Here is a 26,358-nt window from a genome sequence, read left to right as displayed (position 1 = left end):
AAAGACGCAAGAACAATCTTTATCTCACAAAACTTGATTAGTGATTAGAATTTTCAGAACACGCATCCCTGTTTTGACCTACTGGGGCAACTACAAAAAATAACCAAATAAAAGCAGTGGCTTTATACACAGATTACACTACGTTTTCTACCACACCTACTACTGATGTTACAATAGCGTAACTATTAGAACAGATATTAACCACCACATTGCTCGTCTCATGCCAAAAATTCTAGTTACAATGCAAGTGGCAGCAAGCACTATACCCATATCATTATTCTTCTTTTTGCAACCCTTGGTAGCACTTCACTTAACTGGTGGGAAAGTTTAAGGGGAAAAGAGTAACTAAGACAAGGCAACTGGCTGCCCTTGTAATCTGCAATCAAAGAGCCACCTCAGGTCATGAGAAATTTCAAGATGACAACTCTTTCAAAGTTCTCTTCCCACGGTCATAAAAAATACCACATGGAAATGAAATACTCTGTGAAAAAACTACTCTTTCACTAGCTTTTATGGTAACTTGCACGTAAGCCAAACAATGTACAAGGGTATCAATCACTTTCCTACTTAAATGCCTTTTCAAAGTCATGCACAAACTTATAAGAATGTTCAACCAACGTATATCCAGCTGGCTCATGTACTGTTTTCGGATATTGGTATCTGCAATCCTTTTACCGGATCTAGCATCATTGTCTGAGCTCAGATGACTCAGATAAAAACAATGTGAAAACACAGTTTGTTTTCATGTTTAACTTCTCCATTGGTCTCCTGCAACAATAACAGGAAGAGCTGTACGGATCGATACGCAAGATTACTAAGAGGGACTTTTCTTCTCCTATCCAACAACACGCACGTGAAACTTTCTTAACCAGGTAATACATGCAACACTTACCAGATCTCTGTGAAGCACCCAGTTTGCATGGAGGTAATGGATTCCATCGAGGATCTGGTAGAGTAGGGATTTAACCATAGATCTTGGCAACTGCATGGGCTTTTTATTTGCTTTTGAGGCACGGTGAAACTTGATAATGTGCTAGAAATAAAACAAGTAGAAACACGAAGTATGTTAGATAAGTAGAAAGGTTTTCTGTCGTGTTGGTTTTTTTAAGCTATTAACACTAAATAATGGAATGAAATACAAAATCTGTTGAACTTTGCAATTAAAAGTAATAGTGATGTGCTCACAATTGTCTTAAATTGTTTTTATTCTCCGAGTTGCTTTAAAAAACAGCTGTCAAGCTTTTGTTAACATCTAAAGACTGGCTACTTACCTTTAGCAAAGTGTCTTAAGACCTTCTCCTCCCTCCCTCCTCCCCATTGGGGATCCTCTTATCCTCAGCTGCTCGAGCAGAACCTTCTAAACCAGCAGTATCTACCAGAAAGAGGACCACACTCTATCCTTTCACACCTTCCCTCCTCCTCTCCAAAAACACCCAGGACAGAGTGCTTGCAACTGCTTTACTACTCCCCTCTAAATTAGAATGCCAGGTAGAGAGAGATTAAGTAAATACTTAAATGAATATTTAAATAAATATTTAAAGCAAGGGTGGACAGGGGAACTCCAAAAACCCCACATCACAACATTAGGGTGAGATCGTGCGCAAATATCTAAAAATGGTTGTATTCTCGCTTCCAAATTTTGGCTGCATACTTCATTGATGATGACAAGCTCGTGGTTCTTGGATTACAGAATACCCACTAGAGGACAAACACCGATTGAAAACACGGAATGCAAAAAGGGATTCCAGCATTAGTCAGTTGAAGGAATGAAAAAAAGATCATGAAAAGATTGCTGAGAGATCATGAAATATTCATAAACTAATTAATATTTATTGTCAGATCAATGTGGAGATGATGGGTTAGGTTTGGTTTTGCTACACCATACAAGAAATAAAGTGGGGTGAGGCCCTTCTACCTTTTCAATCCTCAGACAAGGTGAGGCTATGCAAGGCACAAAACCAATCTTAACATGTTGCCATTCAACAAACAACTAAATCCATTCATTCAGATTTAAAAAAAAAAAAATCTCCTTTTTGAAAGGAATTCAAAGAAGCACCTCAAATAACAAAGTAGTTTTCAATTATGTGCTTTTTGAAAGACAGAAATAATAAAGGCAGTTTGCATTTTTACTGAAAGCGATTCAAAATGCTAATCTGTAGAGTGACAAGACTACTAATTACCCAGTTCTTTAAATAGGATTTGTCTAGTTCAAGATCATCCCCCTCCCCAGGTTAAAGAGGTAGCCAATGGCTGTGCTTTCATTAGACCTCTGCTCCCTCCACCACCACCACCCCCTGCCAAGTTTGTCACTATTGTTCCCAATGCAAATGGTAATGGGTTAATGTTTCCTCATGGTAAATGCTACCTCCGGCTGTCACCAGTACTCTAGCTGCTGTCAAACTGTGGTTAGGAAAGGTGTAAGCAATATTGTTTAAAGAAAAATTAAAAAAAAGGCAAAAAAACCCAATAGGTACAACAGTAATGGCTGTATATTAAAACAAAAAAAAAAAAACCCAAACCACTATAAAAGAAATCTACAAGATTATCAGTTTTTAATACACAAATGAGGATCAGTAAACAAAACAAGCCCTTAGTACCCCATCTTTTAACTGTGCGATCACTCAAAAAACTATAATGGAAGGCTTTAAGGGATCATCTTCTTAGAAAAGCTTTTTCTTGTCTTGGCACAAGAAGACTGTGTCAAAACTTCAACTGGGAGACCCTACCTTCCGGTACCACACAGTGCTCACCAGATAATGACCTTCATCTGTAATTACAATATGATTCATAAAGCAGTAACGATACCATAAACCCCCAAATTAATATCTTTATTAATACATGGTATGAAAAAAAAAAAAACCACACAGGAGCACCAACAGGCAAAGGTCACAACACAAAGACCCATAAACCCAGCCCAGCCCTTTTTCAAGGTGTGAGCACTATATAAGCACTAAAAGGGATTTCTATACCCATTTAAAAACTGACTAGTATCCACACAAAACATTATTCCTTATACTAAAGGCACATAGAAAATAAAAAAGGGTCTCATGGGATGCAATTAACTACAGATATGTAGAGGAGGAACACTCTGCCTCTGGCATCTCTCGAGGAAGGGATCATGATGGCACCAGGCTGATGCCCTCTGGTTGCTGCTCCTGCCCTCCCCTCTGGTTCCCCAGTTCATTGGGAACCCTGCTGAATGCTTTATCCCACAAGAAAGTAAAGGATGGAGCAGACATTTAAAGCAATGAACAAGACGCTATTAATCTAGATTGGCAAAGCAAATCTTATACAAGCATAGAGGAGGGGAAAGTTTCCTGCAGCGACTCAAAGCAACAGGATCCTTCTTTCTTCCTCTCATTCCACAGGAGCACTTAGGTGAACTTTTGAGGCAGATAATCTGCCCTTATGCTGAGCTTTCAGTATGCAAGTTACCTCTAAACCAGAGCTAGCATAATTAAATCAGTGCATCACTAAGGTAAGTGACCCAGTCAGAGCTGCCAGCTGAGGCTCTCCACCACACTTACCAAAGCTGGCTCACGCTCCAGAAGATGGCAGAGCTTGCTCTTATCTGCCTCTGAAATACCACTTAGACATATCCTAAACCATCTTGCTCTGATGCTTGCTTGTCCCAGTCAAAGAGGCTAAGAAAGCAAGCTCCGTTCTTGAAGGAGTTACTGAATTGCAGAAACTAATTAAAACTGATAGTTTTGCTTTAAGCAAGCAATATCGCCATTAGATAGAATTCCATTTCCTACAAAAGCAAATAAAAACTACTGTTGCCAACTGACTCTACAGAACTTTATATTTGTCAAATTGCGAGCTTCACCCCATCACAGTTTAGATTAGAGAAATGAACAAAAATTAAACTAAAAGCATACCGCAGGGCCAAACAGTACAGGGAACTGAAAAGCTGAATTTGCCCCACGCCATTGGAATTAATCCATAGCACTTGTCACCAAGTCCTGCTCTCAAGAGTTTTGGAAAAAAAGTAGGTCACCCAATACCTTGTATGCAACTAGCCGCATGAAGAAAGATCAACACACAACTAAACAGCAATTCTTCTCCTGGAGGCAGCAAACACAAGCTTTTTCATATTTCTTTATATTTTCAGAAATATAGTTCAGAAATATATGGCCTTACCACTGTTGTGGGGAAATATTCCTCAAATTAAAAAAAAAAAAAAAAAAGAAAGAGCATGAGAACAGAAGTAAATGAATGGTCATAACAATTTGACAAAAATTTTGGAGATCAGGCAGATCAGGTGTACAGTAAAATCCAAAGCAACGGATGCCATACCAACACAAGTATGCTAATGGAATTTTTTAACTTAAGCATTTCTGCTGACTTCAGCTATGGCAGGGAGATGTGCTCTTTCCATGTCAAAACATTTAATAGTTTAAATCCAAGACCTCAGGTGTAGAAGTGGGTGCAGGTACCAGCAAAAACTAGGATGTTCTTTATACATAACTGCATTATGCAAGATGATGAGGCATTCTCTACTAGCTTCACCTCCTCAATAGTCCCAAGGCGCAGCCTCAAGTACAGCATACAACAGCCATAACCTCAGATCTAATAAAGGTATGGAATAATTTACAGGAATTCTAGGAATTGTAACCCGCATTCCTCATTCCCCAGATGACTGCCCCAACCGCTAGGCTTCAAAACCACACTCCTCTTTTCTCTCATTCAGTAAATCTTTTTGCAGAATAGCACAGCATCAAGACTGTCCCAAGAGCTGGGGGTATTGATTTAAATCCTGAGAAGTATGAAGGACATTCAGCATCTCTTTCTGGAAACCAGGAGGTGTGCTTGGATATTGCAATCTTCTAACCTTTAGGAATGTTCAATTTTTTTGCTGAATCTTACCCCTAATGGATAACCACTAAGAACAAAACATGAGGACTTCCACAATCCAGTTAAGTCAGAAAGGCATGTTTGTAGCAAGACAACAAGCAGACAGAGGGTCAAACAGCTTCAGCATTCTCCATGTCTTTTTTCACTGTCACTCCCTAAAGATTACTTAATTCCTGTATTCTGATAGAACACCTCGCCACAAAAGCTGGACAATAGACAGACACACTCAGCAGAAGTTTGGGGAAGTCTTAATCATCAGCGCACACTATACCCGTTGCATGCTACAGAACAGAAACCCATCCACAACTGTTATCCAGCCATAATTTCATTTTAATTAGTTCATTAGAACACTGCAGATGCAAGCTCCCCTTCTGATATATCTAAATTGCCTCAAAATGAATGAATAACGCATGTCATATGAGGTAAATGAAACTCCAAGCAATATTTGAATCTATTCAGCAAAAGAGCCAAGTCACTTTCCCTTCCTATGCATCTGTATTTTCAGATTCCTAAATCTTAAAAACATGCTGCCACTGATTGGATTCCATGAACAATGTGAACCAAGTAGGTATTTTGAAAATAAACATAATGCAAAAATATTTCTATTGCTTTTACATGTTTTGTTTTAAATTTAAACAAGACATCAACTTTGTGGCAGTGGCTTTAATTCTGTATTCTAAATTAAATTAGTACTTCATTGACCAACATTAGAGTATAAATTTAGTAACATTTAGAAAAGTAATGAAGCTTCCAGAGATTTGCTATAATTTGCTGTTTGCAACCTCTGGAACTATTGGTTTTATTTACGAACTGCACGTTCCAAATTTTCGACTTCAAAAAATGTAGTAAAAATTGAGGAGAAGCATGGATGAACTGGCTTCAGCGAGATCATTTTAGCTTTAGCATTTAGCATTTTAGCTTAGCAAAGCCAAGACCATACAAATGATATGAAAGAAGTGAAAGAGAGCTAAGCATTCTAAAAGAAAACACAGTGATTCATGAAACAGCATTCAGTCTAGTAGTTCATCTGCTTCTCTAGTTCTCTATGTTACCTAGTGTGTTGAAATTGGTTTGGACACAGGCTGATGAGGAACTATGTACATTTTCTAAATCCTCTACCATAAACAAAGTGAACATGTAGAGCAAAGTCATTTAGGTTTTTTCCATGAAAACCCCTAGTATTTACCCAGCAGTTAAATGAGCATTCAAGAAGATCCTAACTTTAGCCTGCTTCCAAGGAAGGTCAAGCTGATGCAAACATACTCTCTCTGTGTTTGTGTCATCACATTCTTGATTCCAAGAATTGTCGTTCGGTATGACAAAGTTTGATAATTTGTTAAAATTTGTTAATTAGTTAATTTGTTTGTTGTTAAAACAAACAAATGAGTCAGACCTGGAAATTTTTCATGGAAATCAGCAGACAGCTAGAGAGATTTTATGCATGTCTGACTAAGTGAAGTTACAGTGTGATATCTCACCTCAACAGACATGAGATGATCCACAGACCTCAAGACACAGCCCCCTAGAAAATCTGACTTCTTGAGTTCTACTGCTCAAGGCGATGCTTGTTTCAAAATTACATTCATCTCCATCAAACTGAAATGCAATCATGTCAACACAGATGCCTCTCCCTGCTTAAGTAAATTGTCTGTTTGCTCCCACACTTTAGCAAAAAAACCTTCTTTCTATCCAATCCCTAATCCTACCTTTGAGAATAAAACAGAATTATGTCAATGCGCCAGTAAAAAGTAAAATTACATTTTAATATTAAAGAAACGGAAGCTTGGACACACATTAAATCTGTGCCAAAGTCCAGAGGAGGATTCAAATTACATGGCCTCAAGTTTTATTTTAAACATAAAATGATTTCCACCTCCTCTCTTTAGCAATCAATACTCAAACAAAGGTGACAAATACTGAGTGCTAAACGTAAAGCACTTCAAAGGCTACAGAAAAAATAAACGAAAATCTAAAGGTAGCACAAGAACTAAATGCGCATTGTTTACACAATTTTCAAAAAGAGGAAGCAAAGACAGACCCAACTAACCTGAGTAACATTTGTTGACTATTCCAAAAATAAATCACAGCTTCATAAGCCTACACCTAGGACTCACTTCCGAGATGAAAGTTTTAGACACTAAAAAAATTTTGTCAAGAGTATATCACAAGTGAAATAAAATAAAATCAAAACAAAAGTGGGTAAAAGTATTTCTACAGTGATCACTTAAGTTTCCAGTTTTGGGAGCATTACAGCAATCAATACACAACAGTCTTTCAAAAGAGGAGGGGAGAAAAAAAATATGCCTCAAGAGCCTCCCTCTAAACGATGTCAGTACGCCGCTATCATCAAGTGTCTTCTTTAGAATGTCATTATCCAAACTGCCTAATGAAAAATCCATTTCCAAGTGACAAGAGGTCGACATCTTAAGTAACAGTGAGACAAGCTTTAATACACTAACTTTTGGTAATGCCAACTTGCTTTAAATAGCTAAGCTTTGAAGCACAGAGCAGACAAACAGATTAAGTACAATTTTCCCAGGTTTTGCCGGGGTCTTTCTAGGTCTTCTAGATCTTTCAGATCTAAATATATCAAAATAACTCTATACGATGATAATAAAAACCATCAGAATTCAGCTACCCTTTCAGTACGTATCTGAAACACTCAGTATTCACGCCACTCTATTCACATTAATTCTTCACATACTTTGTGCTTTTGCACCGTTGCCTCTGTCTTTGACGCCTGTTCCTACCCGTTGTCTCCTCCAATTCTCACGCTTCATGGTACAGAAAATGAACCTACGAACTACCCTCAAAACCCTACAACTTGTCAGAAAAAGCAAGTTTTGTGACATGACAAACACATTCGCAGACAGACAGCTACCGACAAGGAATAGCACTGTTCTCTGCAAGAAATCCAGCCATCACTTTAGTGTCAAAAAGATCCTACCCATTATATTTGGAAGTGATAAATCATGCCATAAAGACTTTCTGTAACAACGGCTAATGATAAAAATAGTAACTTTAAAGTAATCAAAAATTATGCCAGCCCATTCCCTTCTACCCTAACAAATCTTTTATTTGAATATTTCTGCCAGCTAGTAGAATCCTGTTTTGGTAAATATGTGCACAACATATGAAAAATCAATCATCAAGGCTGCATGAAAAATCACCTAATGGAGCAGGACTGAATTAAAACAAAAATATACACGACCATAGAAAACTAAAAGAGAAAAAACCCTCATACACTGAGAAAGGTATTTTCATGTATATAAGAATTTGTGATCAACTAGCATCCGAGTTATCCTCACCACTGGAAGCTAAACTGAAGCCCAGTAAAACTAAGAATTACAAATGATTACACCAAATTTGCAGAAGACTTTAAAACTCAGACCTATTAGAAAACATCTATGTGATCAAACAAATGTGCAAGTTTATTGCACAAATCAGTATGCAACACCCTCACAATTTCATTTAGCATAAGAACATTGAACATTACTCAAAATGCTGTTAGCTGAAATTAAGTATATTTGTATACTGAGAGAGTCAGCTAGTATTATGAAATTCACATGTAGGAAGATTATTTTCTCCTGTCCATTACTTGATGATTATTTTTAGGTACGCACAACTATGCTTATAATCTGTATCCTACATTTTTAAAAAGCAGAAATATATATATAACAAGTATTTCATATAATACAGAGACAGTCTGTCCATACATTTTTATTATTATAAAAGACAGTTTCAAGATGAATTTTACTCCAAGTTTCTCAGTGGTATTTGCTGCTAAGGAGTTAGTTGTTAGAGATCACTTGAATCTAATCATAAGAGAGAAACATTCAACCAAACCTAAAAAAAAAAATCATGGTTTAGCAGGTCTTAGAGAGTGAACATACCATCCCAGTCAATATTATAAAATCATATTCAATAATTTATTTAATCACTTATTAAGACCCAACAATGTTTTTATGGCTATAAAACACATTCAACACATTTTACTGTGATAAAAACGTCACTTTTTCAGAGTAAGATAAAAATTTTTTTTTAAGAAGCTTCTGATTTAAATTACAACATAGATCTCCAGAATAGGTGGATCTTAAGCTTTTAAGTTACACACACATATTAAATGACTCTGAGAATTAACTCTGTACCACAGCTAGGAAAGTAGACACCCTATCAATTCAGAACATAAAAAAAGGTTACAAAAACGTTGCTTAGAATCAAAAATCCTATTTAAAAATATAGAGACTGTGGAATTAGAGACTGCTTATCCGCAGTACTAACACCAAAAATGTGTGCTTTGGAAAATATTTCCAATACTAGAAAGCTGATGCTGTAGAAGTATAGGAGACTAGCTGGGAACAAAAGAAAAACTCTAAGCACTGCAACCTCTCCAGTGGCTAAAAGTAACTACACTGACAACAAGTAGAATTCACTTCCCGAGCAGACCTCACTTGCATCAAACTTTAAGAAAATTCCAATTGAGTAATCACTATGCATTTAATGTATTTAATATAAATTTGAACAATGTTTTAAAAGGTATGAGCTTTACGTAGGAAGTTCTGGACAGCAGTATACAACTTAAGACTAAAGCAAAATAAGAACATACATGAAAGTTGAATAGGAAAGTAAGTTATTCCTTAGTGATAAAACATCAAGAAATCATGCATTTAAAACAACCATTTTTTTCAAAAGGTCAGTAATGAACCAGCAGAAAAAGACACATATTAGTTGAAGGAATTACACTTTCTTGGAAAGATTTCACCCCTGCATAATTTGTAAGACTATGAAGTTCTAACTGTGTGCTGGAAAAGGTAACTTAAAAACAGTATCAGTTCCACTCATGGACTTAAGATTAACTCAGCTATGTGTTAACGGAATTGCATTATTTTTTATCTCAACATAAATCACTCAAGGCAGAAAAACTGAATACAATTTGGATTAAAAGTATCCGAGACCTTAGGAGTAGACATTGAAAAAGGAATGTCCCTCACAAGAGAAGAAAGAGGAAACAGTTGGTTTTGTGGCTATGAACATCTGACGCCGAAAGTCTCAGACCATCGGAATGTAAAGGTGTAAGACTGAAGCAAGTTACCAGGAATTAAGAAAGGATGTGGCCGATAACGTATGAGACATTCAATGGCATCTGTGGACAAATACAATTTTATCCTTGCATCAGATGCTTCTTTTACACTGAGGGACAAGCTAAGGAATCTTGCATTTACTTCATAGCATGAGCATAAGCAGTGATGACAGTGTAGACAATATACTGTAAATTAACATATGTGGCACATCCAACAGCCTAAGAACTTTACCAGTCGACTGAGACTAATAGCCAGGAAAAATCATAAGGAAATAACTTGTGGACTACACTAGGAATTTTGGTAATTAAAGCAAATGAGTTATAAATCAACTGGTCAAAAGAATTCCTGTTTTCTTAGACATTCTTTATTGTGATCTCATGAATGGCTTTGCATTGTTTTGTATAATGTAACTTGAGAAGCGATGAAGAAAAAAATCTTTGATAGGCTTAGTTATTAAATAGTGGATATGTTTGTAGGCAAGGACAACATAATAAGTCTTTACCGATACCTGTCAAAAGTAGTTCATATTAGCATGGCTTTCTTCATCCCTTGGTAACGATATCACCAGAAGTTATAGCAAATTACAAAGTATGCTGCTATCTATACTCAAATTTCAGATTTGAGCAGTCTGATCCTTGGGAATTAAATGCAAAGTGAAAAAAGAAGTTCTTGCTCATCATAAAAGAACTTTTTAATAAGCTTAATTGGCACCACCACTTTTCCTCATTGGAACGGGACAATTTTTTTCAGTATTACAAAATGAACATAATAAGATAGCATCTAATATAGTTTATTCATCTCTTGCCAAATATTTCCAGTACAGAAGCTGAAAATGTAATGATTTTAATTAATCTGATGTTTGTAAGTGATGAGCATTTACCCTCCTCATTGTAGGCAACAGGAGTTACTAAAGCTGGGCGGCTTTGAACAGAAGGACGATTCCCATACTCACAGACAAATTTTGGGAAGTAACTCTAAGCTACTTACTTTTGAAACCGTTGGCCTCTGGGAATCTACATCTCTCTAGTGACAGCACATCTACAATTCCAAAACTTAAATCCTTCTAAACTGATACGCACAATGAATAGACATATTTTGGTTTTATGTAGTGCTGGGGAAGCACATGGTGCTAAGCAATAACAAAATGTGCAAGTCCCCTACTACAATTTCTACCCCGAAAGAGCTGAAAGGGCACAAGCTGTAAAGCACAGGAAATGCAAAACACAACACAACACAGACAGAATGACAAGTGATTGTTATCACTGAAATGCGTTACAAAATAAGTGGATTTTCAGGAGGTTTTTTTGAAGGAGGATAGTGAAGGATCTTTACGTACGTTAATTGGGAGGCTGTTCCATGTGTAGGAGGGCAGCGTGGAAAAAGACACAAAGTTGGGAGTGAGCAAAAGAGACAAAAGGGGAATTAAGAGCGATGCTTGGGAAGTGCTGACAGTTAAAGACATGAGGACCAAGGTTAAGCCAGAACCAAGACTGCCTGGAACATGGCTACCTTTATGCAAGGGAGGAAAAAGAATTCCTGGCAAAGGCTTAAGAAGCAAGGAAACATGGGCAATTATACAGGAAAGGAGAAATTATTTGTGTAGCATGTCCCATAGAAAAAAAAGTAAGAGTTAGGAAGTGGGAGATCAGTTCACATCAAATAACTAGAGCAATAAACATTTCAGTCTCAAACAATAGAGAAGAATTAACTTCACTGACATTATGACCAATACCCAGCCATGTGAGGAGTGATAAGAACATTAGACTGCCGTGATTCTTTATCTAAAGCTGTTAAATCCTGTGAAAAAATCACCACGTAGTGTAAAAACCACACGCCCAAAATAAATTCAAATGGAAAAGGTTAGAAAAAGGGTGTTTTAAATATGCTATTCAACATAGCTGTACAATGTGTTTGTTACGGTTGTTCTATAAAATGAGTAAACTCAATTGATGCACAAATAAATTCTGTCCACACAGGGTTTTAGCTGCTGCATTCCTACTCATCATCACTGTCACCAGTTGTGAGAAATACACAAACTCTCAGTGTACACTGAACTTCAATGAAGAAAACTTTTAAAATACAAAGCTGCTACCCCATAAAAGAAATAAAATTAAATATTTTTTAAGCACATGAAGGGCAATGAAATACCGTGACTTTATTTGTTCCGAGACAACAGTATCTTTTTGCATGGTCTAATTTTACTTTCCTTTCAGATAACAATTTTTGTATCATTTACAAGTACATATTCATTAGGTCTTGAAAGCTAAGTACAAAAAAAATTGTACAATTTTTCACTAACATTAGTAATAGCAACTTCTATATTACTGAAGCCTTAAAAAGTAGTATTGGAATTAATATTACCACTTCCTCTCCTTGCCAGTATTTTCAAAGGAATTATAAAAACTTATTGATTACTCTTATTAAGTGTTTGATATTTTTTAAGTTTAAACACAAATCCAGGTCCAAGCAACTCACATCATATCAACAGGCGTGGTGCTTGAGATCAACTCATGATGTCATTGATGTCCACCTCTATCTTAGATTAAATCAAATCATATCATATTTTGCTGGAAACTTAAAAACAGACATCTGAGTCTCTTCTCCTCTTCCACGTAGCGACAGTCCATCAGTAGGCCCAATTAGCAGTGCTTACTTTTTTTTTTTTCTTTATTTTCTTTCCACCCATACAGTCATAAATTCACTGTTTATAATTAGATGATTGAATGTTGGTCACTTCCACTATATCTCAGTGAGAGAATTCAATAAAGCAGTCTCTCCTCGGTTCGTGTGTGTGTGTGTAAAACTGCAGGAAAAAGAAAATATTAAATACGTTTCTAATCTCTATTTCAGAAGGTCTCAATTTCAGAAAGCTTTCTTTCACTCCAATTAAAGCTTGTAGGAAAATTCTCCTACCTTCAAAATGAAATCTGACTATAAAAAATTCTACATAGCCTTTTGCAGGTTTTAAAGTGTACGAAGAACAGGATGTCAGTTAGATCCTTAATTACAGAGCAAGAAATGTATGCATCTCTGTGCTGTACAAAGGTACGCCACACACACTTGAGTATGAACAAGCTCATATTACACTACCTCAAACATTCAGGGGGATCTGTACTTACCCACAAATCATGTTCAGCATAATCAAAGAGCAGCCAAACCTTTCTGTCACTGTGAGAAAGGAAAACCTTCTGCAACGCAATCACATTAGGGTGCTTCAACTCTCGTAAAAGCTGCAGAGAAACAGAGAAGCTCTTGTTACTTCTGTGCTTGTTAAGGAAAGCAAACACAACAACAACAAAAAAAAACAAAACAGGTCTTAGCACAAATAGCAAACAAGCCATCCTAAAACAGACCCTAGAAGAAAAGATGACACTGATTCAGCACATTATTTTCAAAATGTCAAAATCAGGATATATGCAGCTTGTGTAGCATGAGTTGCTGTTCTGCAAGCACAGGTGACCATCGCTAGCTACCTTTCCCTCTGTCCCACACTCAGCACCCAGCTGCCCATCCTACCTACTCACCCCACTCGCCCTCAGCTTCTAGCTTAGAGGATGTCATTACACACAAACGTAACTCTTCTCTCATCAAAGGTGAGCATTGGGATTTAAGGATGCCAGAATGAAGCTCATGCAGCTGGTCCAATTCTTTGTGTGGACGTACAGTTCTTGATCACCACATAATTACTGTATTACCAATTTATTTTGCATCAGATCCCTGCCTCGCTTGCCTGGAAGACTGTGGGGTGGTTCTTCTCAGAAGATAAGGGTGCTTTCAGAGAAAAGTTTACCAAAACCCTTTTTCTAATGGTTATTTCAACAACTGTCCTAATAATAAACCCAAGCTTATTTTCTGCTTTCCAGAAAAAAACCCAAAAACTAGCTCTCATGACTAATTAGACAGGACATTAAAACAGGCACCGCTGCTGAAATCACCCTTCTACCAGATGAAATCAGTCCTCAGGAGGAGCTGGGAAGCAGTACTCCCAAAAATATCATTTCCATGGAATCACTTTTCCCCCCCCCCCCCCCCTCCATACTGCAGCCACAAGAATGATTGATTGTTTCTGTTTTATCTGAAAATTGCTTGCATCTGCAGCACTAGTATATAAATTGCCAAGAATCAATTTATAATGGCGAAACAGTAAATGGAGCAGGTTCGAAGGCACATTTGAGAGAAATGAACCTTCCCTTTTTTCACCTTACAGAAAGGGATTCAAGATGTTTATTTTAGAGTGGGGGGAGTGGAAAATAAGGAAAAGGATTAATTTTAAATTATATTATCCTTCGGCTATACACATACCTGTCAAGACAAGGAATCTTCTAAAGAATATTACAACTGCTTAAATCTATTCCAGTTTTCCAGCAAATTAAGTCATTTAAATGCTTTTTCTACCATGCAATAAATGTTTTCCTTCTGTTTCTTCCTCTCCCTAACACAAGCATTTCTAGCTGTAAAAGAAAGAAATTCCTCCCTAATGACCAATCAATAGTTATGCCCAGGTATCACTTAGGAAATACAGCAAAAATCATTTTGACACTTAACAAAAAGTAAAAACTTGCAGAATTATAAATTAACAAAACCCTAGAGATTAAAATTGGCGCTCTTCAACATGCATTGAGAGATGTTGCTGCATACCTTGTCTTTAGTCATATTAAAAAAAAAAAAACGTTTTCTAGTAGGGATTTAACGTGACGACTCTGACTTTTTTCTTTTCTTTTTTAATGCAGAGTTCTTTTCATTTTAGGATAATTTTTAAACCAGGGGCAGAAAAAAACATTATAGTAGGCACATTTTTTTTTAATTGTTATTAGATCGTTCTTAAAGACACTGTCGTCAGCAATAGCAATATAAATTCGTTCCAACTTGTTTTTTTAATAAAAAAAAGAAAGATTAAATAAAGCGTTCTCTCAAAATAAGTAAAACTTCACATAAGCAACAGCCAAAGTTTATAGTTCCATATCAAATGCTAGCATACAATAAACAAGTCAACACAAGTATTATGTAGAGCATAAGAACAGAAATGATGCCTGAAGTGTTGTGCATTGAATTGAAAGGTGCTCTAAGAAAACAGGACAGGAATGTTTACATTCTGCAGCTTTCAAACACCACTGCTCACACCAGTCCACACAGAGAAACTGTATGTAGCAGTTGTCACCATCGATCAGAACGGCCTGATTAATAAGTGAAAACTGAAACCTCTCCTTTTCATGCAAGTTGCGAAAAAGGACACTTTCATATTAAGGAAAGTGGTGAACTTATCCAAAACAGTGACATACACTCATTTACAATGAGTAAGTTATTTCTAATGCATTGTTCTTGTCTTTTGATTCAGCTTAGATGACACAACAAGCATCCTTACCCAAACCCAGCATTTTTCACCTGATGGAATCAAACCGTTACTGGTATAATCTTAAACACCGATTTTTGTAAAAATACACGAGAACATGAGGAAGAAGTCATTATGTTAGTGTTATACTATATGCGTTGAGTTTCTAGCAAAGAATGTCTGTAGCTGAAGACCAGAGCACTGCAAGGCCAACAAACAGTATCTGCAATAAAGTTCTGACACTGTATTTTCCAGCTGCTGGGTGACTAGTTATCACTGCAGCCACCGATGGCAAGAGCTCCCACCAAACTAACACACTCTGTTTACGCAGGTTACAGATCCACTCTCTACCCGCCTGCTTCTCAACTCTGCTCTGCTCAGAAAACCGAGCAGTTTTTCTAAACCATATTGTAAATGAGCATGTTAAAAGCAATAAGGTTATTTTTAAAGTTGCAATCTGGAAGATGCTGAGGTGTTCTGCATACCTTCCACCATAGGGGCTACAGCAGCCTTATAAATAACAATGTTTGGGTTTTTCTCTCAAGAGGAGCAGTTACCAAGCAAAACATTTCAGAGACATTAATACTAAACACATCTAATAGTTATATTTAAGAGGACATTCATAATTTACACAGAACATTTAAGGACTTGATTCCCTGACTTAAAATCATTCTGTAGTTTTATTAGACACCAACCAATATCAAAATCTAGACTGAAAACTTTTCAAATTATCTCGTTCCACCTAATAGTCTGTAGTAGAAAATACTGATAAATTATTATTAAGAACATTTAAATAAGCTTTTGTGTTATCTATTCTGTGCTCCAACAAATGAACAAATTTGTTAAGGAGGAAGATGACTCAATTTTTCTGTTAATTCTCATTTGTGTGTTTTAAGTGAGTACTCTGCAATTACCAGGGGATCATTTTGAAACTGCTTTTTGTAGTTTTAGCAAATAACGGACCTTTACGCCTTCCTCTCCTACTGAGCCACAACCTTAATATAACAGGAGGCCATAAGAAATTTCACATAAAATAAAAAGATTCAAGAGGAAAGAAGTGGCACACATCCAGACCAGAACGGTTTTAAAGGCTTTGTGGCATTCTGGTCCTTAAGACTATCAGCGTCGCAGCATCCGGAATTATTAGGCCAAGGAAACATCGGCTGCAGAGTCCAACGCACTGGGTCACAAACAGGAGCTCTGCTCTAGCTACGCTGGGCTTGCAACAGTGCTAGACACCACCTAGACTAGATCAGAAACCATATCTTCGGGTACAAGTGACTAGCATGAGTCACGAACAGAAACACTGGTCACATTTATGTCTAAAAATAGTCTCCTTTAGAGACAGACTACAGCAGAAGAGAGGGGGACCACAGGGACCAAACTGATATTAACTCACAGGTACAACAAGAGCAGAGATGAGCAGGGTCATTCAAAAAACACTGGGAAGATGTGGTCGGAAAGGAATATAGGGCAGAACCAAATACACAGCTATGGAAATCAAGAGACAGCAAATTTGAGACAAGTGTTTCAAAGACAAGTATCGATCTAAGATTTAGCTAAGAAGAAATCAGAGACTTCGGAAACAATATTTTCATTAAAGCAGACAGGTGGACGCCAATAATGTGAAAACATGGTGATGTATTTAAAGCTACTTGCATCATGGTTTATCAACCACCTACCCTAACGACTTTCATGTTTGACTAGAATTTTGTCAATATTTAACTTCTACACCAACCACCTAACTGTGTTATCATTAATATTTGTCTAAATGGCTTCAGAATCATGTATTGCTTTAAAGGTAACCCTAATCTTGAAAACAAAGACCTAACTCATCTCACTGATGGCAAATCTTAGATTTGCCACTTTTGCTTCTCTGACAGCTTCTGCTATGAAGAGCTCAGGGTTGCTATTGCCTTCGCGCAGGCTGAGAACAAACCTGCCTTCAAATTATCCGAATGAGGGAGCAGAATGTATTTTTAAATACATTGTCCAAATAGGAGAGATAAAGGGCAGAAGAGGAAAAAAGAGAGCAAGTCGTAAGACTACATTTAGGTAAGACTTTAGCTTAGTCTTATGGCTCACCTTGCAGTTTCCCCCTTTCACTACTCACCTTATTAGCTGGCACATGCCACATACTTCTAACAGTTAATTCATGCACCTTTTTCTGAAATGGTTGTATGTCCGTTCATCACCATAAACACACTTCACAAATGTGCATTTTAGCCATATCTAGAATCCCAGGGACAGAGACACGGTAAATCATTGGCTGCAGCTTTTCTGCACCACAGATTGCCGTATAAACTTTAAACAGATGAATGAAAACTAAAATGGATGAACGAAACATAACACCAACACTATTTTTCTTAAGTCTTACGCAGAAGTAAATCCATTTGGAGACTGGGTTAATTCAAGTCTAATGTTAGAAAGAAGAAATTAATATACTGTCCTAGTAATTGAAAGATCCAGCGTACCTGACAACATTTTATTACTAGATAACAACCTGAACATAAAAAGGATTTGCAACTGCTAGAATTTATTACAAAGTCAACACAGCATCATATTTTAATAGTACCTTAGCTTATTGATCCTCTAAAATGTAAGTTCCATCATACCCAACTTGCAGTAAAATGCTAATAAAAACCTGTCTCTCAGGTGAGCTACATTACATTTCTTTCTTGGTAACAGCATACAAAACAAGTTAGGCAGAAAGCCATTGAGAAGGACATCATTCTGAATTGTCAGTATCTGTGCAACTTTGACTGTCCTGTACAATAGCTTTCTTATAAACATATTACATTTAATTTTTTTTTTTTAATTATTCTTCTGGTCAAGAGAATCTCATAAGCATCTTTGCTTGTTACAGCCCTTGGTTGATGCTACGGTGTCAAATTTTTAAATGCTGCATTTGGATAGCCTAAATAGCATGAAATAGTTTGTAGGATTCCAGGCAGCTACACAGTAGATGGAGAATTGCTAGTAATTTCTTCTGCTGTCTGATGAGCAAGTTTTCTCACAAGGGACACTGAGCATTTCCCTCACAAGTGAATGTCTCTTACAGCAGGGGAGGGGAACATAATGGGAAAGTCTCTGATGCCTGAGAAAAAATTAAGCTGGCGACAGAATTGGTATAGAAGCTCAAAGCGTTGGAAATGTAAAGTGTCAGCAGTCAAGCCGAGTTAGACTTTGCATGGAAAGTCAACATAAACAGAAAAGATCGTCTAGCCAGAGAAGGAGCACAAGAGAGCGCGCAAGCACAAGAATAAGAAAGTAAAAGTGGGATATCATATAGTTTAAAGACAAGAATAAATATCTAAAATATTTTACCTCAGGTTTTAATGACAGCTACAATATTGACCATGGAGAGAACACACACACACATAATGGAAATGCCTCACATTTTAATAAGTGAAAGTTAGTACAAATCAGACAAGCAGAACTCAGAGGTGGTGTCACACAATTAGCAAATATAGCACATACATTTATAAATGGGACAGGGAAGGGAGACAAGGCCTTTGCAGACCTGTTAATTCAAAGCATGCAAAAAAAAAAAAGTTTGAAACAATGAATATAAAGAAAGATGTGTTAAAAACAAATGATCCTGATTTTCTTCTCTGATAACAGGCAGAAGATCTGTAAGTCTGTAAATTTCAGCTTTATAAGAGCATTAAGTACTTTGTCAGATGGGAAAGATGACAACTGGAAGAAGCTTGAGGTGAGCAAGAAACTACTTAAAAAGGTAGCTGCTGACAGAAAACATTTCAAGGTAAAGTAGTTCTATATATTAACTATTTGGAGAGTTACCAAAGAATAGGTATTGTGATTATTAATACAACCCATCTTAGCATCAAAATCATCAGTGTGAATGAAATCATCTGATTAAATAAAGGTAGCATTCCCAATGAAGAAAAGGAGTGTGATAATACATCATCTTTTTTTGACCCTTTATGATACTTTATTCTATGACTGAATAGAAAAGGGTAACAGAAATGGGATGAAATTAACAGCACAAAGTCTGAATTCATGCACTCAGAAAATAACCGAGAATTTTTACGACAGACTGAGAAGTCATCAGGTGCAAGTGACAAAAAGGCAGAAGTGGATTACTATAAAACAAAGAAAATTAAGAGGGCGAATTTGATATTAGATATACTAGTTGAGGTATTTACAGAAGAGAAAAAGATGTATTGATATCAATACATAAAAGGCTTCTATGATATATTTTTTTAAAGACTATATATAGTTTTCTTTACCTATGCTCAAACGCCTCCCCCTCCACACACAAACACAGAGATTAACTCACCCTGAAAGAGGCAAAGGGTGATCAAAGGAGCAAACAATCTATCCCTCAACAGGGAAGAAAAAGCTTGCTCAATTACTGTAATAAATCAAATACTGAAAGGAAATAAGATTGATATCCACTAAAATACAAAGGCGTGAGCACTAAAGATGAAAGACATAATTACACTAAATGGCAATGACGGTTCAAGAACAAACAGACAAAACTGGTAACAGATAAATTTACCCTGCAAGATGGCATCTTGTGAACAAGAAGGTTCAGGAACAGCTTTTCAATAGCTGGGAAAACAGCCTATCTCATTTGCAGCTTGATCACCATTGGAAAAAAAAAAATTACTTGGTTAACTTGATATAAGAGTCAGCCACTAGATCCAGTGATGTAATGTCCATATAATATATGCTTTTATAGAAGCCTTCATGAAGGGTGGGTTTGGTGAGGTTTTATTGATCATTTCCAGCAGATGAAAAAGATCATGTACTGACTGATAGCCAGCTCCTCCAGTAACTTGGTTTAAACTCAGCCTACAAATTGTCTGTCACCATATAATGCAAGTAACTTTTATGTGAAATAGACTAGCACCTAGCAAGTCTCTTGCTCTTTTGAGGTATAGAAAGTTCTGCCTTTTTCCTCCCAAAGAAAAAGACAACTTCTGTGAGACAGAAGAGTTATGCTGTTCCTAATGGTAAACACCACAATCAATTATGAAGGTGTTTAGCACATTTAAAAATAGACAGTGCATTCCTCGAGGAAACAACTCTTGCACAGAAACACTTTTTCACCATAGGATGAATAATGCTTTCTAGCTATGACCTACAAAAGCAGGGTGAGGACAGATGCTTTCATCTTGCTGTGAAGGAAACCTAAGAAAAATCAGAGAAAACAGGAAGACAAACACTGCTCTCACTACTTACACTAGTAAATCTTGCAGTAAACATGTATTTCTGGGTTAGCAAAGACAAAACCCATAATCATCTTCAGAAATTTATTCTGAGACAAATCTCATTTCAGAAGCTTTTGTACCTTTCGTGCAGATTACCCCAGTCTTTTGATCTATGTAGTTAAACTGAACGACAACAGTCCTGGTAGTTTCATTGATGGAAATGCACTTTGTAATGCATTTAACCATTTTCAAGGTTAGAACCAAAACCTTTAACTGGCAGAGAGGTGGATCACAAGAAGTCATAGGAAAGACCAAAGCATGAGCCTGATTACTTATAAAAGCAGTTGTACGCTGTAGAATTTTAAAGACATCTCTTGTGTGATGAATATATTCAAAGGCTCTAAGGTCACTGAAGTTGGTTTTAAATTGAAGCTGGTGTTTTCAAAGGAACGTAAAGATCATAATTTTACTCCTTCAGAAGCTCTTTAAAAATTCCAGCTTATTTAGATGTTATTAATCAAGACTACATTCTCTCCTCCGTGTTATTAACATTATCCTTTCCACATAGACCCTCTGATGCCTATTACCATACCAAGTTCATGCTGCAGCTTTTCCCTTAGGGATGTTTATATGGGCCTCTCAAAATAAAAAAATAAAACCAGGCTGCTATTAATTTTATTAAACTTACAGGAACAGTCCTTTGTTAACTGTGCTACAGTTAGAGAAGAAAAAGAGGGAAACTCTGTACTACATTAAAAAACCTACTCAAAATTCAGCTTTGTTTAGTGACCCAATTGATTCTCAAGTTTGGTATTTTCCAATTGTTTAGCTGGAGAAATCCCACTTACAGAATTACCACATAACTGAAGTAAAAATAAAAATTAGAAAAAATAATTTTAAAAAAGTCTTTACTTAGTAATAGCTTCAAACAGGTATGGTTGCTTCATTTACCATCCCTTCCAGCTCCAAGCTGTCTGTGGCAGGCACATGTATAAGAGGTCTCATAAAAAGAGGTAAGCAACATATAAAGATGGATACGGACACACACACAAAAAGCAAATAAACAACTGTCCAAAGAACTTAGGAAGAAAGCTAATAGTTTAAGTGGCAGCTTAAGCTCTGTTTCAGAGGACATATTCTTTGTATACTGGTCTGGTCAAGCCCTGTCCTTGGACAGCCTTTGGCACGCAAAACCAAGGTGGGGAGGCAGACTGAAATGCCTAAAAAAAATACAACCAGCCTAACTTACATGAACTGCTAGCAGTGCTGCCTCAGTTTACAAGGCATGCTCCAAATGAAAATTAAAAAGCTAAAATATTTCAAAGCATGAGGTTAAGCAGACTCTCTTCTTCCCTCTGATTCTCCTACACAAGCACCCAGTTTTCATCATTTTTATCCCAAGCAGTCCTTCACATTGAAGCATCCCTCCAAATCTGCTCTACACTTTCTTCAACCTTCTCCTTTCTTCACACTTCCATCTCTCTAAAGCACGCTGACCCTGAACTGTGAGGGCTCCAAACTCCAACAAGAGAATGATAAAATAAGTTTTAAAAAAATAAGTAAGTAAAAAGACGCTGAACAGAATCTAGCCAGTAAATTGCCAAACATCAGGACAGGAAGAGGACAAAACCCTGCCCTACCCTCCTCCTATGACAAGGATTAAGAAAGCATTTATTCTATAAATATTTTCATTTCGGGAGCTGAAAATGGTCTGGCATTGCTAAATAACATTATTATTCTGAAACAAAAGCTTGGCAAAAGTCTTTTCAAAAGTATTACATTTTAACTAAAATAAAGGAGTAGAAACTGGAGTAGCTGCATTTTTAATTCTTGAGGTTCCCAGAAAAAGAAAATTAAGTAACTTTAGCATTTTTCTTGAAGAACATAGGCAGAAATAGAAGTATAGTGATTCTTCCAATTTCATAGTTACCAGTATGGTATATCATGACATGGACTTTTAAACAGTAAGAAAGAACCATTGTAAAATTACTTCCAAAACAAGAAAATTGTTAATTTTTAATACAACTATATAAGGAAATGCTGACATTAAGATCATACAGTATCAGCTTAGTTCTCGTGCATATATTAAATATTTAATTTATTTTCATATCTTTTCTCTATAATACATCTGAATTATTATTGAATTTCTGCATCTTCCCAAAGGAAACCTCGTTTCCTTTAGGACGATCAGATTCTCTTAAAGGCATCTCTGTAGTCAAACTTGGTCACTCTGACAGATTTAACAATAACCATTTTCCTCCCAATTGAAAGGTATAGAGAAGTGTAAGCTCTATCACAGAGATTTTTCTTCTTATTTGACCTACAAGAAAATAAAAGAACATACATCCACTCAGATAACATCAACAACTAAATAGAAAACATCTATAGAAACTAACCTGCTAAAAAGCAATGTGGAATGTCTATAATTTCTGAAGATTTTAAGATACCCTGAATTAACTTTTTGATTGACTAGAAAAGACGCTTCTTTTGTTACTGAGAAGATAAATAAATTTCCCATCAAACAAACAAAGACTCTTAAACCTAAAGCTATATTAGAATAGTCTTCACAATGGGGCGGGACACACATGACACACCACTTCGCTAATAAATCTTTAAAATTCAGAAGTAGCATCACATGATTCCACAAACCTACACATGCAGTCTAGGTGTTTAAACTTTAAACTGCAACTAGTTTCCCTTTGCAATGCTAATTCTAACGTTTCTGCATATTTCTGATTTCCTGGCAACAGGTTACCACTTTGTTTTTTCACTGTATCTCACAGAGAATAAACAGTGACAGCAACTGAGGTTTTCCAAAACCATTGTAGAAGGACAAATAACAATACTAGACATCAATTCTGATCAATCATCCATTTCTCAAAGTAGGTTTTCCTCCTCAAAAAGACTTCAGAAAGGTAAATGTTATACGAACCAGAGTAAGAGGACTAGTGTTTTAGCAAAAGAATGACCAAAAAGTATGTTTTTCCAATCTCAACATAATTAATTATGGCACCATAGTGATGCATCTCTCAAGAGGTAACAAATTTCTAAGCTATGCAAAGGATTGGGCGGTGACTGCAATGCTATGCTGAAAAGAATCCCCACAGAAAATGTTTTTACAACCTATTTTTCTCTTTATTCCTAAAGTTTACTTATTATCTCCGCTACCCAACTTTTTGGTTATTGTTTTTATTATTAAATCAAGTTTTCATTTTTGTGATACTCTTCCATTATCCACAGTTTATACATCACAAACTACACAACACAAATTATAATACAAGTTATTTGACAGTTACGATGAAAATAAAATCTAGACCTTGAAAAAACTTCCATCCAACAACTTCTCGTATCCTACTGGTGATAATGACCAGACTCCCAACTTGGTAAATACATCTATTGGACTCAGAGAAAAGGGCGGCTCCGTGCTCTGCTTTTGATCCTGAAGTTCACTATCATATGATATGAAAGTTTCCTGGTTTTGCTTCTATATAGACCCAGAGCACATCAAGCGTGACAATGTTGAGCTGATCAACATCCCTCTCACACCTACACCCAAGTGCCAAAATCTCTGCCAAAATCACCTGTAAAATTCAATCCATGAGGGGTTCTCTCAGGTGACAGATAACAGATTCGGCTCTGTAAGAAATTGGCTGGGAGACTGCCAGCACATACTCTTAATCTGACAGCTCAATAACCAAAGCACCTCCACCAAGTGGCAAACCTGGCTGTAGTCATCTCTCTACTGCTCTGACATGCTGGATGGAAGGGGCACAGTGTCTGAAAGGACACAGCTCAAGCACTTAAGACTTCATGACAATATTCCAAATAAAGAAAGGTAACTCCCTGTAGCTTGAAGGATGACATCTCAGCCCTGGGAGAGCCAAGAAATGTTGCATACATCATGTAACTCAAATCCTACACAGCTTCTCAAGTGTGCATGCTGAACATTACGAATCCTACTCCGGAATTTAAGTCTACCCCTGCTTTGAAAAGGACTCAGTGTATTATTTGAGGTTGAAGAATATGCTGCTGCTTAGTATAGTCACATTCAAGACCTCAACTTGCATACAATTATTTCTCAGACACAAAAATGCACAGGTATATAAATTAAGTGTTATAATTAGGCAGTAGTCTAACAACAATTTAGAATTTCCAATAGCATATTAAAAAGGCACTCGTCTCATAACACAAAGTATTAATGCAACACTCTCCTGTGATTCAAAACTGTATGAAAAGACACTTATGATGGCTTAACTTTGCACCTACTAGTTTTGTGATAGATCAGGTACCAGCTAACCTGCAATCAGCATAAAGCCAATGTTCTAAGAAACCGAGAAGAAATTAAACCAAGTGTCTATGCCCCAATATGGATCGAACACTGATGGTTGATTCACCAACACAACAGCGACATCCTGTCAGGATACAATTCTGTTAGGTCCTGTCTCCATGACGCTTAATCACAGAAATAGTACATTTTTCAGGAATGAATAATATAATCTTGTACATAGAACTAAGTTTTCAGCGACAGTACTATGTGGCATAAATTGTATGTATTTTCATCTGTCAGGATTAAAAGTAACCTTCTTACAGCTAAAGAGAGAAGAGGGAAAAAAAAAAAGAAAAAAAGAAAAACTAATGATTATTCTTCATATGTACTCACTCTACTTACTCCAGACTGGGAGGCAGGAGTTTAGATATATAATTTATAGTTCAAGTCGTCTTTAAATGGAAAATTAAATCAAATCAGAGGTATGAACTCAAAACTTATTAAGCACATTAAACCTCTGTTCCTTATGGGAATCAAGTTAAAGCTGCTTTAGTTCTGAATGACAGCATCCATTAAAGTTTGATGTACTTCAACTGATCTGCTTTAATGTCTTACCTCTAGTTAAACAAGGTAATAGACAAACCTAAAGTTGCAAGTATAAATTGAGTCTAATACCACGCTTCAAGTGAGAAACATGCCTGCAGACTGGAGGAGAGAATGTGAGTATTTTTTGGTTAACTTCATTTCATTAACTTGGGTCCATTTAAAATAGCAAAAGTTTTGCAGAATTGGATTTACATCCATTTTACAATCAGGTTTCTTGTAGACTGTTTCAGGATAGGATTAATTTAAGCATATTACACTTTCACAGCTTTTACTCAAGAATTATAGAAGCAATTAGTCTATTAACAGTTATTTAACGTAGGGTCCTGCACCTGGGAAGACATAATCCAGGAGTGCAGCACAGGCTGGGATCTACCTGGCTGGGGAGTAGCTCTGTGGAAAGGGACCTGGGGGTCCTGGTGGAACAAGCACCTCAATATGAGTGAGCAGTGTGCTGCTGCAGCAAAGCAAGACAACGAGATGCTGTGTTGCATCAACAAGGGCACCACCAGCAGAGATAAAGAAGTCATTATCCCACTCCACTCAGCACTTGTCAGTCCAAACCCGGAATACTGTGTTCAGTTTTGGTCCCTGCTATACAAAAAAAAAAAAAAAAAAGATGTGGACAGGCAGGAGAGGGTCCAGAGAAGGGCCCACAATGATGTTTAAAGGACTGGAAAGCCCACCATATGAGGAAAGGCTGAGAGAACTGGGTGTCTTCAGCCTTGAGAAAAGAAGGCTTAGGGGAGACCTTATCACCCTATTCCAGTATTTAACGGGGGGCTACAAAGAAGATGGAGACTCCCTTTTTACCAGGAGTCACAGGGAAAAGATTAGGAGTAATGGGTAGAACTTAATCCTAAGGAGATTCCAACTGGACACAACAGGAAAAATTTTCACAATGAGAAAAAACAGCCATTGGAAGAATCTCCCCAGAGCAGTGATGGATTCCCCAACGTTGGGTTTTTAAGATTTGGCTGGACAAGGTGCTGGGTCAGGGTGTCTACACCATGCTTTTGACAAGAAAGGTTGGACCAGATG

At 36.8% G+C, this 26,358-nt stretch overlaps 1 protein-coding gene across 2 annotated transcripts in view; it reads right to left on the bottom strand.

Annotated features, from left to right (window-relative positions):
• The window catches only part of CDK19 (cyclin dependent kinase 19), a 134,134-nt gene that overhangs the window by 69,055 nt on the left and 38,721 nt on the right, over positions 1-26,358 (bottom strand). For both annotated transcript variants that reach the window (XM_074580948.1, XM_074580950.1), the window contains 2 exons: positions 13,058-13,168; positions 893-1,033 (listed from right to left, as the gene is read on the bottom strand). In XM_074580948.1, the coding sequence (XP_074437049.1) occupies positions 893-1,033; positions 13,058-13,168 (252 nt within the window). The remainder of the gene's footprint in view (positions 1-892; positions 1,034-13,057; positions 13,169-26,358) is intronic.

Source organism: Larus michahellis, chromosome 3, assembly GCF_964199755.1.
Source record: "Larus michahellis chromosome 3, bLarMic1.1, whole genome shotgun sequence".
Lineage (NCBI taxonomy): Eukaryota > Metazoa > Chordata > Aves > Charadriiformes > Laridae > Larus > Larus michahellis.
This window is presented reverse-complemented; position numbering and strand designations above follow the sequence as displayed.